The 17293-nt window shown below is 36.6% G+C and overlaps 1 protein-coding gene across 3 annotated transcripts in view; it reads right to left on the minus strand.

Annotated features, from left to right (window-relative positions):
- Positions 1 to 3399: 3399 nt before the first annotated feature.
- Positions 3400 to 17293, minus strand: part of LOC128520847 (microtubule-associated protein 4) — a 76193-nt gene continuing 62299 nt past the window's right edge. For 2 of the 3 annotated variants that reach the window (XM_053495267.1, XM_053495265.1), the window contains 6 exons: positions 16568 to 16639; positions 14115 to 14207; positions 12587 to 12668; positions 12369 to 12481; positions 8382 to 8535; positions 3400 to 6598 (listed from right to left, as the gene is read on the minus strand). In XM_053495267.1, the coding sequence (XP_053351242.1) occupies positions 6591 to 6598; positions 8382 to 8535; positions 12369 to 12481; positions 12587 to 12668; positions 14115 to 14207; positions 16568 to 16639 (522 nt within the window). In that variant the 3' untranslated portion in view covers positions 3400 to 6590. The remainder of the gene's footprint in view (positions 6599 to 8381; positions 8536 to 12368; positions 12482 to 12586; positions 12669 to 14114; positions 14208 to 16567; positions 16640 to 17293) is intronic. The other variant, XM_053495266.1, reaches the window with a different exon arrangement.

A 17293-nucleotide genomic window follows, 5' to 3' on the forward strand; every position in this document is an offset into this window, starting at 1 on the left:
GGAAAGCCTGTCAGAGTTGATGGGTAAATGGATGGAGCCAAATACAGGGCAATCTTAGAACAAAACCTGTTAAGAGTTTGCAAAAGACTAGGGCGGAGATTCACCTTCCAGTAGGCCAAAGACTTTAAACATACAGCCAAAACTACAATGGAACAAGGGCTTAGATTTGCTCTGGACATTGGTGGGAACCTACTGTATGACTCCCCCCGTCCCCCGCTCCCCAGCCCCAGCCAGTCCATGGAATGCATGTTTTTTTTGTTTTTTTTTTATATATGCTGCAAAATGCAAAAACACTTTACATTAATACTAGCAATGCTTCAATTGCTAGTATTAATTAGTATTCTTTCACTCGAAATGCAATTCATTAAGTTAAATAGTGTAATGTTAAAGGAATGTTTAATAACTGACAAAAAGACTTTATTGAGCCATAGTGCAAATGAAACATCTCAAACATCAGTATATATAAAAGATGATTACATCTAAACAGAGGTGGGACAAAGTTATTGTTTGCCAAGTCACAAGTAAGTCTCAATTCATTGCCCTCAAGTCCCGAGTCAAGTCTCGAGTCAAGACAGGCAAGTCCCGAGTCAAGTCCCAAGTCAAAGGCAACAAGTCTCAAGTCAAGTCCAAAGTCCTACGGTTAGACTTTCGAGTCTTTTCAAGTCTTTTTAGCAGAAAAATAAAATGTATACAGATTATGTATGGTTGTAAGATCTGTATTTATTAAACAAACCTTTTTTTATGAAAGAACATTGCTCAAATACATAAAAATACAAATGTTAGTAAATGCTAGTAGCAATGTAAAATGATAGCACATATTCTCAATGAAGTAGGCTACTTCATACAAACAATAACGTTGTTTTCTTCACATAACATTAAAGAACTTTGCTCCCAACCTTGTGTGATACACTCACGTAGGCTACCTCATGCTGTGTCGAAGTTTGTTCCCCCATCAGGATGCGTTTTTTTAGCCCCACCCCCGTGAAAAGGGCACAGGGAACGCGCATTTAGGAGAAGGCTCGCCCGCGAAGGTTCCACTGAGATTCTACAGAGCACAGGATGTGTTTCCCTTGTTATCTTGGACATATTTAGAATGATGAACCTCGGCTGAGTCACTTGTAGGCTGTAAACATGTCACTATTTTGTCTATTTTATATCAAATATGCCTTTTCAGCAAAACCATAATGCCAAAATAGAGACCCGTCAGATACAGTCTCAATACATTAATAATAATAGTAATAATAACTATTATTATATATAAATTAATAATTATTATTATATTATATTATAGTTAAATATTATATATTATAATATTAATACTAATTATTATTATTATTATCCTGCGAGATAATTAGCATTTTATCCGCGTGATGTCAATTCACTAGGTCACATTATTTGAATAAACCCAAACTGCATATGAAAGAAATCAGCACTCGTAGTGGTCCATTTCTTTGTATTAAATATATACTGTATTTAAAAGAAATCCCTTGATAAAATAGCATAAACAAATCATGGTTAGTGTATACCAGTGATTAAATATAAACAATACAACACATGTACTGACATGTTTACAGCCTACAAGTGACTCAGCCGAGGTTCATCATTCTAAATATGTCCAAGATAACAAGGGAAACACATCCTGATGGCTAGAGTTCGTCAGAGGATTAAAAAACGCTAACAATTTCCTTTTTGGCCTTTACTGCGTTCTGTAGAAGCTCAGTGGTCCGCACATATAGACAATTGTTTATAGCAAAACTAAACTACCTTCGGTATCATTTCGCGAACTGGCGCGTGCACGTGGTTGTCACGTGTTGGACGCTGTCGAATCAAAAGAATCTACGGTACTTTGATTGGATGTCGTGCCGAATGCGCGCATGCGCTTTGTCACACACAAGCGCACAGACATATAAACAGAGATAGAGCGGTCCGTGGTAACATACTTTTTATCTTTGGGCTTTTTATGGAAAGTAGCAAGTCTTTACAAGTCAATAGGCGCAAGTCCAAGTGAAAGTCCGAGTTATTTATGTTAAAGTCCAAGTCGAGTTGCAAGTCTTTTTATATTTTGTAAAGTCGAGTCCAAGTCACATGACTCGAGTCCACACCTCTGCATCTAAACATGAACTACTGTTAGGTACAGTACCACACAACAGCTCAATGCCTATTGCTTCTATATGAAGGAGCCAAAAAGACCCTTCTCTCTATCGCTGTCTGATATACAGCACAGTTGTTTAGGTTCTGTCACCTGACAAAACAGGATAAACACATGGCATTTAAACAGCAATCATTTTATTTCACTTTTTCTGAGTCTTAGTGTGCAAATCTCGAATCAAATCATTAATGTTTGCCAAGTCAATGAATGCATTTTAAAAACTATTTGTGTGAAGTGGATTGTCTATTGGTGAACTGTCAACAAAATTCTAGCCATGGCAATATTAGTATGTAGCATATCAATTTCTGTCACAAAACTGATTTCTGACAAATAGTCGTCATTAGATTAGGAGAACTGACAGGGATCATAGGTATACTTTTACTGTACATTAAGCTGTTTAATCTGCTGTTAGTTTTAAGTCTGTATTTACAGACTATAGCCTGCCCTGCTATTAGCATTAACTGGCATTAACGTTAACTGTTGTCGTGACTTTGATGGATTCACTAGCGAACTTGAAGTGACTTAAACTTTCCTTTGAAAAAAAAAAAAAGCTCCTTATGTCCAGCTTATTTTATTTATTTATTTATTTTGCTGCCGCCATCCTCAAATGTATGTCACCCAACACACCTTCTTGCACGGAAAAAAAAATTCACTGCATTTGGCGCTGCTTGTATCTGAACGCAGCCATAACCTCTCTCATGATAGCAGGGAAAGTCACAGCCAATCAAAATGTTTATATGTGTTTTTGGGGCGGGAGGACTCAAGGAGAGAACGTGATTTATCCCTTTCATAAATTATTAGTGGGGACATTTCAATGGTCGGAGGATATTGGTGGGGACACATCCCCTCCGTCCACCCTGAATCTACGCCCCTGCAATGGAATGTTTAAGATCAAAGCATATGCATGGGTTAGAATGGCCCAGTCAAAGACCGGACCTAAATCCAATCTGAGAATCTGTGGAAAGACTTTAAAATTGCTGTTTCAGGAGGCTTTACATCCAATCTGACTAAGCTTGAGCTATTTTGAGAAGAAGAAGGGGCGAACAACATTTTATTCTCTGTATGTGCAATGCTGGTGGAGACGTATCCCAAAAGAACTGCAGCTGTAATTGTAGTGAAAGTTGATTTTACACATTTAAGAGAAATTTATTTGTAAAAAATTGGGGGGACTGACACAAATCACCTGCAAATAGAATAACGTGAATTAGTCAATGTTCGGTATCAAGAAAATAAAGATACTTCACAAATGCTTGCAATATTTTTAAACACATTTTATTTAATTTTTTTTAATTATCACATCACTAGTTAACAATTGACCACAATTAACACTTCTTTCAAACCAGAAAATAAACTGAATTTTAAAATGAATAGGAGGAGGGGGGGAAAGGAAACCTGCAAAAGACATTGTATGCACATGAAAGGCTACCATACACATCCCAATTGTTCTGCATGCTCTTAGTATGTTTTTTGTTAGTATATTATTATAGTTTAAGGATGTTTATGGGGCTTCTTACACTTTTATATAGGTAACTCTAACAAAATGTGTTTTATACAAGATTGTGGTTGTATAATGAAGCCTCAAAAAAATTTGGGAGGTATGCTTCATGTTTGTGGCTCTCTGATAAGTTTTCACAAGTGCCAAGGAGGTACATCCAAATTCATACTACATAGCGAATTTCAGTCTCTGCTCTTGCGCCCTTTTTAGAGCAGATTTTGATTAATTTGATCAAAAACACTCTCTGGCTTTTGATACGGGATGTACATTATATATGAATACAGTATAGGACAGTGTTCTCTTCATGTTTTAAGACTAGACGATGTCAAAGGTACTATGTGAAACTCATCAGACTCCTGTTTGCAAGAGTAACCCACTACCCACAGCCACAACCAGCATACCAAAGCAATGACCGTAAGAGAGAAACGCAAATACAAAACATTCTTTCATGTCAGCCTTTTTCTCAGAAAAAGGCAGTTACATTTCAATAATAATAATAATAATAATAATAATATTAATAATAATAATTAATGACAAGCGCACTTCTTAACATACCAAAGCTTTACTTGATATCCTTTTAAAACATGATTAAGGTTCCTTCCAATTTTCAACTTTTTCTTTCAGTGCCAATATTAAATGTATAAATATATATTTACATTTAGATGTGTTCTAGTAACTAATGAAAAACGATAGCTGTTAAATGAAAAAAAAGGGGGGGGGGGATAAACAGGGTACACTGCATAAAAGAAAAAAAAAGTGAGTTCAAAATGACCACAACATTTTATTTACCTAGAGGAAGCTTACAAAATAAAGTCAAACCTCAATGAGAACCATACTCAGGAGTATTTAAAAGCTGCACATCATAATTCAAATACACCTATCTACAAACCTCTCCTTTTTTCAAAATCATGATTACATAAATAATAATAACTATTGCCCATTAACCAAAATAATATCTGCCCCTCCCAATTCTTAGATCATAATTAAGTAAATTATTTTCTCATCAGTGGCACTTTAATCTATTAAATATATAACTGAGCAAAAGCTCAGTGGGAATTTGAATGATTTGCTGAGATTTAATAATAGTGCTTTAAAAAACCTTCAACAGTATGAAGGCGATTAGTGCTAATAAAGGGTATTTAAGTAATATTAAATTTTATTCGGATTGTAGTGTGTTTGAGCTCACTTCACTGCTTAAAAATAAGGCAAAAATGCACTGCGTTTAACATCATTACAAATATTTTAGAATAGCTGTATTCTAAACAGAATACTTCCTTTAGCTGTAAGAGACCAAAGACCTACAGTATGTGACGTAAGGTTTTCTGAAGCAGGACACATGATTATGACCGTATAATAAAGGCTATTCATACATAAATGATTAAATGCTACAAGAGAAATATAATAACTGCTGTCTCCAACATAATCGCTTTCTGAACATACATGTCACCGTTAAATAAACAGTGTGCTGCCAAGCTTAGCTTTTGCACTGTAAAACCACCTGCAGTAGACTAAATCCCATTACAAGTAAAAACTGACTAGATCTAGCCAGCAATGCTTTGTGTCACACTGATGCATCTTCTTTAAAGTAGCCACCAATTCCGGTCCTTTCCTTAAAATTAGGACAAGCAGCACAAACTTTAACGACAAGTTCCCTTACCCTCTTGAACAAACGTGTAGGCACTCCACCAAGTTAATTAGTGGTACATAATCAATAGATTTACTTCAATTGCACTTTATTAAAACTTCATTTACCATCCAAAAGAATGCATACCCATGTCCTTTCTCACATTCATTGTTCTAACAGCTGTGCTGGCCTCATTATCTGCTGACGTCAACACTTTCTGAGTCATGTGTGTTGTTCGGTTTGAGACTCTAAGCTGTACCTACTGTATATGTATCTGTTTTAAGATGTAGTTACTGTCCAATAGGCAAAGACTGCTGTATTGCTTTACAAGAAGAAAACAAATGACACAAACAACCGAGCATACACGAAATGAAAAGTCGAACAAACACACAACTCGTAGCCACGGTATTCACTCAAAAACATCACAAAAACACAATTTTAAAGCAGTTTAGTTAAAACCTACAGTTGAGACCAACTACGTACTGTATGTTAAATGTGAGTTTGCTTAAATGACAATGAAGGAAGATGAGAGTGAGTGAGTTATGAGAATTGAAGATACTGAAGGAGGGTAGTCAGTGCTTTTTAGGATTGACATGACAGCCCCGCATGCTGACGAATAGGCACAACACAACACTGGGGTCCAACGGTTCTAAAGAAAATTGTGGTATACAGGTCATGTATATCCAGATAACTACATCATGGGAAATCATATCAACTGTAAGACTGCAGCACTATTGTATAAGATCAGTCAGGAGCCTATTAGGGAATATGTTGAACAAAATGAGTATGAATATAAGTTATACAAGTTGTGCAGCTAAGGAAGGGGCAGTGAATAGATTCTGCCAAATTTTTATTTTCACCTATTAATCACCAGACTGATTACTTAGATGGAAACAGTGTACCCATGGACCAAGGTTATGAGAGCTACAGATGAGTGGTGGAAGTCACGTGCGGAGTGTGTTGAGTGAGTCAGCATCACCCTCTTGCTCTTGAGAGGCAGAGAGGAGGGCGGGGGTGGTGGAAGAGCGGGGCAAGCGGGCTGTCACCAACGAGTCGTTGAATGAGACACTGTTGCGGAGCGGATGGGGTTGTGCGGGGCCGTCGCCCACAACGGGCCAGGTGACAATGTCGGCGCCGTGGTCCGTGCGAGAGCGGGCGTTCACGCGGAAGTTGAGCTTGAAAGACTCAATCTGCAGCAGGGAGTTTTGGGGGAAAAACATAAAGAAAGAAGAAGAAAAAGATTTGGACATAAAAGGAGGGGAAAGTAGGTGGACAGAAAGTGTTTTGGAAATGAAATGATGAGGTGATAGCAAAAAGAAGAATTAGATGCCTGAAAAAAAAAAAAAACAGAAATCAAGATGATCTTGTAGGCAGGGAAAAGAGATTATACAAAAAACAATCCCTTTCCCCCACCTCCCACAGAAGAAAACAAAAAACAAAAAAACAACTCAAACATGTAGTATAACAAAATATATTTACAACATGAATATGAATATAAATGATAAAATTAATAAAAATAATTGGTCGTGTTTTAAATTGTGTTTTCCATACTACAGCGGGTCAAACAAATAATTTGTGAAATATGCATAAAATATTTGTACATTATTTATTGTGTAGTACTGAAATATAAGATCACAAGCCCATTGCATCAGGATGGACATATTGTAGGGCGTAAAAAACAGAGTACTTAAAAAAAAAAAAAAAAAAAAGTGAGTTTTTCAGGGAAGACACGCGTTATCTGACCACTGAACATGCGACTTCTAAAAATAAAATAGCTAGTGCAAATCTACACTTCCTTAATAAAGGTTCTGTGAATGTGACGTCAAATGGGATGAATATTGATCTCTACGTCTCCCACACTTCGCAGGCGGGCAGACACAATGAAATAGCTAGTGCACATCTACAGTATTAAACATTATATTATGATATAAGCCAGTTGTCTACAACACTATATTTCTTGGTTGTATATGACTTGTGGAATATAGAAATCATACCCTGCAAAGCTCGTTTCCTAGGAGAATAAGTCCGGAGATATAGCTAATCAGACAAGCATTATGTCAAAACTTCTTCCCCTGTTCAGCTTCAGTCCACCACAACAAAAAGGAAGTGCAACCTTGTAGTGTTATTTGGCATTACTAAACATCTGACTATTATAATTTATTGGGCATCATTGCATTAAAGAAAGTTAAACAGCTAGTGCATCTTTATGCTTCCTGAAAAAGGTACAGGGCAAGTTGGTTAAAATTCCCTTTTGTTAACCTTTAACTGTTGATTTTATCAGCAAATGAAATAGGTATTGCTATTGTATGTATGCTTCCTAATGAAGGTTCTTTGAAGGCTCGGGTAAATTCCCATCAATGGCTTAGAAGGAGTTGTGGATAAAAGAAAAGTGTGAGGACGACAGACAATGATGACACCAACACAAGATGATGTCTAGTGATCCCTATGTATCGCCTACAGTATCCCTATTCTTCGCAGGCAGGCGACACAAGTGCTTTTGAACTGAAACGATTTTCATTTTCACATACCTTAGCCACAAGCAAAGTTTTAGCATTGGTTACCCCAAAAGGGTATGAAAATTAAGAAAACTACATTTAAAGATACTTTGATATTTGATCACAAATTTTATTAAGTAGTCTAGCCTGGGTCTGAGGTGTCATGGTGGCATAGTAGTTAACACTGTGGCCTCACAACTCCAGAGTTGATGATCTGGGACCAGCCTTTGGGTCTGTGTGCATGGAGTTTCGTCTGGGTACTCTGGTTTCCTTCCACAGCCCAAAAACAAGAAGATTAGACTTCCAATTTGCCCCTAGTGTGTGAGTGAGTGCATGCCTGCTTTTTTCCCCTGCATTGGAATAGCCTTTAGGAACTATAAATAACTGTGCATAATTGCCTAAAAACGTGATGATTTAAAATAAACATAGCAATAAATAAATTTTCAATAGAATCAAGTCGGCAGTAAAAGCATTTCTAAACTCCTAATTGGGACCAGAGTACAACAATGGAGTCTGGCTTCTAAATGCACTTGTGTAGAAGTTCTAATGGGATTTCAGCCTGACATATGGAGATGCTTCTGAGGGAGAGGGCTTGAGCAGGAAGACACACAAACTTACTTGTTTCAGGGATGAGAGAATCCAGGCCCTGGGGGTCCCGGAGTGCCTCGTCCCCACATGCAGTGCTCTCCTTCAGCCCATTCTCCTGGGCTGGGCCGGCTGAGCCACTAGAGGTAGCCCCACTGCCCTCAACTGTCTCCTGTTCCCCCTCAGCCTAGAAACACACAGCAGCGTGTCAATAGGACAAATGGAGATGGTATGGATATGGACTCGTGAACCCTTCTAAAAAAAGAATAAATGTGTGTTGGTGTTTTGGATGGTGCATGAATTCAAAGCATACTATAAAGTAATAAAAAAAAATGAAATGAAAAAAGAAATACTAACAAAATATTTACAATGCAAAAACTGCAAGCTTTTAAAATATATACTATGAATACAAGCCGAACTGCATTACAAAATAATAGAGTGACAAGATCCGTGCACATGCAGCCAACCAATTCTAAAGGAAATGAAATGCTCAATTTTTTTCTATTAGTATAATTGTGTGCAACTCTATGATTCATTATAACCTTTTACAATTACTTAAATGATGCTTTATATAGTACCAGTCAAAAGTTTGGACACAAGTTCAAATGTATTTTTCTACATTCTAGAACAATACTGGATTTGTTTTAAAACTATGGAATAACACAAATGGCATTAGGTAAAACAGTATTGTCAAGTGCATTTTAAAACCTATCACCATGATGAAACTGGCTCTCAGGAAGACCATCCCAGGAAGGAAGACCAAGATGATTGTTGCCTTCAGCCTTGTTATACAATGTAGAATAAAATAAAGACCATGATAGAAAATGTGACCAAAGCTTTTAACTGGTAGTGTCAATTGGAAAATAAAGTATAATAAATTGTATAGTAGATTGCACAACAATGTTTATTATAGAGCAAAATGCAATGTGATGAGATACTATGCTTATAACTTTATATACCTATTTATTTCCCAATGGTATTTTCAGTATACTTAAACCACTCATTACACCATTCAGATATAACATTAAAACCACTGACAGGTTAAGTAAATAACATACCTACTGTATGTTAACATGGATAAAAAAATTTTGACATGTGCAATGTGGTTCTGTCTGCTGGAAAGCAAAAGAAATAAGTTATATGTCGAGAGTTTTCAATTAAGATTGAAAACAAAATATAATTCCCAGAAATGAGGTGATGCATTTTTATATCGATTGGGATATTAAGGCCCTTGTAAACACAGGCCTTGATTGTCTTATTGTAAAGGCAGATATATTAGGCAGCAAGTGAACAGTCGCTTCTCCAAGTTGACATGGTGGAAGCAGGAGATATATAAGAGCTTAAGGACCTGTGTGACTTTAACAAGGAGCAAATTGTGATGTCTAGACGAGTGGGTCAGAGCATCTCAGAAACAGCAGATCTTGTGAGATGTTCCCGGCATGCAATGGTTAGTACTGACCAAAAATAGTCCAAGGCATGACAACTTATTGACCAGCAAGAGGGTCATGGGCACCCAAGGCTCATTAATACTGGTGGGAAGCGAAAGCTAGCCTGTCTGGTGCAATCCCACAGAAGAGCAGCACAAATGCTGACAAAGGTCATGCTGCCTCTGACAGAAAGGCATTAGAACACACAGTACATTATATGACTTAAAGTGTCTGCTAAGGAGGTTTTGGTGCCAAAAACCACAACACACTTTCAGAGGTCTTGTGGGGTCTTTGCCAAAACAGGTCAGAGCTGTTTTGGAGGCAAATGGGTACCAAAACTATATTCGGCAGGTTCTAATGCTTCTAATGTTATAGCTGAGTGGTGTACAGCTACATACAGTACTATATGTAAAAAAAAAACTACTATTATTAAAAAAATAAGGACTCTAGTAATACAGTAATTTACCATTAACACATAAGTAGTTGTAACTGCTATAATAACATTAACAAACATCATTAAGTTTTTTCAAGTCACGGTAAAAGTACTCATTATGCAAATGCAAATGAATGTGTAAATGAAGATGTACCGTATAAATGATAAGTACAGCCATGGAGATTTTCATGCAAACATGGGTGACCATAGGCTGAGGGGTAAGGTGACACCACGACCAATAAAAAGCTTGTCCGTATGAGGCTTCTTTTTTTTCTTTTACTTAAAAACCAGATACAGAAATTCATCTGGTTGAATCAGACATTTGCTTGATTCAACAAACCTGACTCAACACACATGCTGATGATCATCACACTTGATTCAATTAATGAAGGCTTTCATCATCAGCCTGTGTGTTGAGTCAGGTGTGTTAAATCAAGCAAATCACTAAAAGTGACCACATCACAGCGACTTAGGTGAGAACATTTTGAAAAGAAGAGCACTTCATGACACATATATAATATTTATTGCTTTTAATTTGTTTCACAGCTTTCCTGGACCAGACCCTAGAAGGATGCCTGTGCCAAGCTTTGGTAAAGATGGATAAAGTAAATTTATTAGAGAATGTATTAAGTCAATTTAGCATCTATTAAACAGACAAATGCACCAGAATGCACTTAAAATGAATGGGGTAGTAAAAAAAGGAAACATGTTAAACGGAAGAAAGGAAGAAAATCAATGAAACATCATGAATGTGACATTATAAACTGGTAAAGAGGACAAACAATGCATAGTGTGCACTGTGACTAAATTCTTAAAAGACAGTATAAGACAATATAACCACTATAACAACAAATTTATCCAAGGCAGTTAATTATAATAAATCATAATAATAATTTTGTTTTTTCTATACTGTATATATACTATACTGTATTTCTATACTGTGTGTATATGTATATGTATATATATATATATATATATATATATATAGATAGATAGATAGATAGATAGATAGATAGATAGATAGATAGATAGATATCAGAGAGAGTGAGAGTGCGCACCTTTTTCATTCTCAATTCACCATATTACATTAACCTTGCATCTTTGTGGCCAATACACAAACAATACTGGTAAAAAAACATCTAATCAGACATACTTTTCTTATATATCTAACAAACTGTTCAAAGCAATTAAAGTTAATGTCAAAGACGAGCATCTAGTGACCACATGACCCAGTCAAGGCTCATCACTGTCTGGTGATGTACATCCATCTTGTGGTCTTACTACATACAAAATCAAGGGTGCAGATTAGGTGCAATGCCAGTGTCTGGGTAACGCGCACATGAGAAAAGATCTTGTCAAACCAGACCCTAGAAGAGGAATCTGGCATTGGAAAAAAGTTTAACCCTTTTAACTGAGGTAATTTCCTTAGTCTACATTAAGCTTTAATTATGGTGAAGATTTGCCATGGCATTGTTTCAACAGACTACACCGAACAAACTAATATAGTTACACTGTTATAATAATATAGGTACAGGTGAGTCAGAAGTTATAGAAAATACATTTTCAAGTGCCCCCAAAGATGCCCTGGAAAACTGTTTGGCACCCATGGTGAGGAGCTGGACAATATACTTTGACGCTAAATTTGAATAAGAGAGGTTTGGAGTATATACAGTATGCTGCTCCTCTTAATTGAGAGAAGTGTTTTCCTTTTTTTTTTTATACAAGAATGTCCCTGATTAGCTTCTGTTATAGCTGCTTAAGTAATATCCCACTAGTTGGAGACCCAAAAGCAGGCTTAAGACCCACTGTAGTGAATCCATCCCGAAGCTGGCTGGGGAACCCTCTAGGACAAGCTAGAATATGTGGTTTGGGATAGAGGAATCTGTGCTGACCGTTAAAGACTGTTGCCGTTGCAAGCACGCCAGGAAGAGTAAAATAAAAATAACTTAAAAATCTTATCTGATCTTTCTCTGAATCTTATCTGATTATATCCCTGTGTTACTATGGCCAAGTCCTTTCAAGTATAATTTTTTTTTTCCAGGAAATCCCAAGCAGCACAGATGCAGAATGTTAAAATACAATAATAATTTGTATAGGAAAGTCTATTAAAAATAAAATAGCACTATAAATCACTGATATCTTTTTTGTTCACCATCTTACCTTAACATTCCCCCCTCCTGGTGCATGGCTGACGTTGTCCAAGGAGCCCACTTTAGACTGGGCTTTGTCTTTAAAGTTCACTTTATGAGACTCAATCTTTATATCTCCACCTCCTACAAGAAACATTATCATTAATAATAACTTAAAATCACCATTAATGAGTGCTCGGCTCCAACCCAGAACCTTTTAGTAACATTTAATCAGGTCCAAAGCCTTACCTGGCTTATGCTTGATATTGACCCTTGAACCACATTTTGAAGTCACTCTACTCAAATCAACCTTCTTAGTGAGAATCTGGACCTGAAAACACAACAAACTTAATCCAATAAAAGCAGTTCTGGACTGGAGATACAGGACACCATCAGGTTTTACCTGGCTTGTTTACAGACTGCAAAATCCACATGCAGTGCTATTAAATCAACACAGGCTGGCATGCCACTCACTGCAAGGTACGAACGATAAGGGATGAAAAATAATCATAATTTATTTATGCTTAACCCATTAAGACCAGGTGTGCCATGTGTGAATATGGCTTTACGATCTGCTGTGAGCACGTTTATATGATACCTCATGTTCAAGAGACCTGATCTATGAACTGCATTGTGAGTCACTGAAATACACGTAAGGAAGGGAAAAATTGTCTTTTTGGAAATTGTACACAATAATTTCCTTAGTCTACATTAAGCTTCAATTATGGTGAAGATTTGCCATGGCATTGTTTCAACAGACTACACCGAACAAACTAATATAGTTACACTGTTATAATTATTAAACAGTAAAAAAAAATATGAATTATGTGAATATGGCTGTTTGGGTTTTAGAATCTTTTTTTAGGCACCTTGCGTCTTAACAGGTTAAATCAATTTAAAATGTGTTTGTACTGTAGATCTATGGCCACTAATATATTTTTTTAACATCAGTCAGTATTAAAGGCAGTTTTGAAGAGCTAAAGGAAAAGAAAGCTGCAACCAGCGATCATATGAGGAAAAAAAAAGGTAGAGATGTTTAAAGGGGAAAAAAAAACAGAAAAAATAATTTGCCTCAGGGGGGAAATATACTTGCTGTTCAATCACATGTTCGCATAGTCAACCAGCAACATCGTAAGCGTATTTGTACACAAACTGTATTTTCCTATATAATGTTATCTGTAGATTCCAATAGAGGGCACAACAAAAAATTCAATCAGTAAACAAACATGGCGACACTCAATGAGCTTAGTTTCCCTGTTGACAACTCTTTTGACATATCTGATGCATCATACAGGTGAAGGTTCATTTCAGTCCTAGTCGCACAATATTTTTTCTTGAAACTTTTAAACATTTTTGAAGCGTTGGCTGACTACACTCACCTTACCCTCTACATGCTTACTGCATCTTTCTGGTGTGCATGGGCCCGAGGATTTCTGAGAATGTGCACAAGCTCTGCACCAAATGAACTCATGACGCGTAAGGCAGCCACCATGCGCATCCGTGTACACACAGTTACACCGGAAAAGCAAGTATATTTCTGCCCTTAGAACTAACAAAACAATTTAAGTAAAAAAAAGTAACCACTGGACAGAAATTAAATTAAACGTCTGCTGTTACTGAGAACTGGCTTAGAAGGTAGCAAAGGAAGCAACAGTTGTTTTACCATAAAAAAAAAAAAAAAATATTGCAAAATAATTGCATATTTATCCACATGTCTCTGTCATCAGAAGAGTCCGTTTTTTATTATAGCGTCACCACATGCCAAGTAAGTACTTACATTCCCACCACCAGGAACATGCTTGATATTGTCCTTGGAACCCAAGCGAGATGTAACATGGCTGTAGTCCACCTTTTTCGAGACTATCTGAACCTACAACACAGCATGGCGGGCACAGGGCAGAAGCACATAAAGGATCACCAGATAAGAGAAAGACAGGAGAAAAGGGAAAGCTGAAGCATCTAGAAGCTTACACAAGTTGATGAAGATATTCATCAGTCTAGGAACTATAGGTGACTAAAGTGTACATGCCATGCTGTGTTTAAAATATCACCACTGATTAGGAACAAATTGACACCCATACTGTTCCCCCACCTTTGTACTGTAAATAAATGTTGTGGCACTAGAGACTAAATGCTTGAAAATGTCCATAATACTGTACTAATATTTCATTGCATGAATCTCTCTAATTGTAAAGTGTCCTTGAGCTCTGGAAAGGCGCTATATAAATAAAAATTATTATTATTAATATTATTATGTACACCATGTTGAACAAAATAAATGTGACCATTTGAGGACATAAATCAAAGCATTTAGACTTGTATGTTGTTACACCCAGGAAACAAAGTATAAAATACCCACCCCCAGGATATAACCTGCCAACATTCAATTTATACACAGCAAAAAGAAAAATTCAGAGAAACAGTTCCCTGTGGGAAAGTAAGATTCACTTATTATATCCCATGCATGTCCCAGTGACAACCGCTGAATACGTTTTTTCTGAGCAATACCTGCCTCAGTGTAATCATCTGATCAGTTTTTATAATGTACACATTTTTTCATAAAAACAAGTTTACAGAATTTACACTTTTTTTGTGGAACTAAAATGTACCAAACCAAACTAAAAACAAACACAAATCATGTAAAGCATAAATCAAAGTTGATTTTGATAAGACTTATTAATGTTGATTTATATCAAATGTACCTAAAATAATAAACTAAATAGCTGTTGAAATCATTTCCTGCATGAAATAAAAAACCTTGTGCCCCTGTTGTCTCCATGTATTCATCAAGCAGGATATAAACAAAAACTTTTCAACTAATAGTCCAGTACCAGTTCTCAATAAGCAGCAAAACCAGTCACCATGCATAAAACTCATTGCTGCAGACATATTTCATGTTCAGTAGAAATCTTGCCTAAGATTCTGATCAGTATTTGAATTTATGAGAATTTGCTTGGTTTACCCTCAAGCTCTTCAATACGAGTTATTGATTAGTGTTCAGTAGAAACAACTGCCCACTCAACAAGCTTTTATTCACACACACACATCCACAGCACCGCCATTTTTTATTTTATTTTTTACTTTAGTCGTATCCAATTCCCACACATCATTACTCCCACATCAAAGCTACAACTACCAATCAGGGACGGAGTGTTTCCTCTGAGCCATGTGACGCCACCAACCTCATCTTCTCGAACTGCTAGCTCATGCACCGTTGGGGGTGGTGTAACACACTAGGAGGACACCTCTATCCCTTCCTTTCGTCTCGCCATGATTAAGCTCTGATTGATGTGAGAGCACTAAGTGCATCATATCCTTCCCCTATAAGAGAGCTTATCCAATCAGCTCTCTCTAGGCCTCTGGCTGCGGGAGGCTACAGGATCACCCCGGATTCGAACTTGCGATCTCCGGATTTAAGAATATGATATGGTTACCAACGGCCCCGTGTGTACTGTTAATCTCATGCAACTACTGTACTTCAAATGGTTTTAGTATACACTCCAGGCAGAATCTTAATTTTACAAGTTTTGCATAATCAAGCAATATTTTTCTTTTATGTCATAGTGGCAGACTGGAAAAAAAAATCTGAGGATAACATTTTTATACTCTCTACAAAACTATTTGATGTTTTGACAGAGTGTCCTTTTTCATTTATTTATACCAGGAGATGATTTCTGGTCTAAGGAAGTCTGAGGAAGTGTAGAAGGTTGGGTTGAAATAAAACATTTAAAAAAAAAAAAGTATATTGGTGAAATATATTGACACTTTCTTAAAGCTGGGTGGTCAAGGTATGCTATAGGCATGCCAATTACAGCTATGGCCAAAAATCTAAATTATTTTGTTTCTAGCCACAGTGATATCAAATGTAATATCAAATATAAAAAAATATTAAAATGATTTTCCATTTTTAACATAAGATTTCTATTTTTTCTGTAGACTATTTTGCCATTATTTTGCTATATTTGGATTTAAAAGTCTCTCATGAAGGAAGAAAAAAACCAACAACTACTGTACTCCAAACTCAACAATCAGCAACCATTTTGTATTTATGGGAAACAGAAAAAAGAAGTTAATAAGACAAAATGTGGACACCATAAATGTGAAAAGACTGCTAGAAAAAGAGAACACAAACACAACAGGGTTTAAAAAAAGAAAAAAAAAAAGAGATAACGCAGCAGGCTGGTGGAAAAAGCGTGTTATGGCAAGTATGGAAGATGAAAGTGAACTCACTTTGCCCTGGCTGGTCTCTTTGGAGAGGGAGCCCTGAGCAAGAGCATCCGTCTTGCTTTGAGAAACTGTGACCTGGGGAAACAACCCCAAATCCCCTACAGGTCAGTCACTCACACCACAACAACTAACCCTTTACCTCTGATTTAGTAAACAATAATCATTGATCATTGCACAGCAACCTTAACCACACAAGACAAAATAGTGAAGACTGAGAAGGGTAATAGTAGTTAGTACATCAGGGTTTTAGATCTCATGCGATTATATATTTTTTTCCCTCAGCATGCTGTGAAGTGAGACCACATGATGTATTTTACATCGGTGATGATACTACAATGACTCGTGCTCTATATTGATACTAACAACCACAGATTTCACATGCTTGGCAAATATTAAAGGTTAGTGGTGACAAATATTGTTCTGTGATGTCCAAGGAGAAATCTCAGCCAGGAAAAGTATTAGTGGGGTGAACGATAAGGAACAGATGAATGACACTGCAGATGGAAAAAGTGGATAAACAAAAGTGTGATTGTTGGCAAGTCATAAATATGCTTGCAGAAGATGGAAAAAGAAGAATTAGCACTCTAATAAAGAGATGTCAGATACAGAATAATGTTTGTAAGGTGACAAAACTCAGGCATGCGGCATAGGATTCTTGCAGAATTGAAGATATGCAAATTATGAAACAGTATAAACAACTGGATCTAGAAAAGTCTAAATCTGTGAAAA

The sequence above is a fragment of the Clarias gariepinus genome, chromosome 4 (assembly GCF_024256425.1).
Source record: "Clarias gariepinus isolate MV-2021 ecotype Netherlands chromosome 4, CGAR_prim_01v2, whole genome shotgun sequence".
Lineage (NCBI taxonomy): Eukaryota > Metazoa > Chordata > Actinopteri > Siluriformes > Clariidae > Clarias > Clarias gariepinus.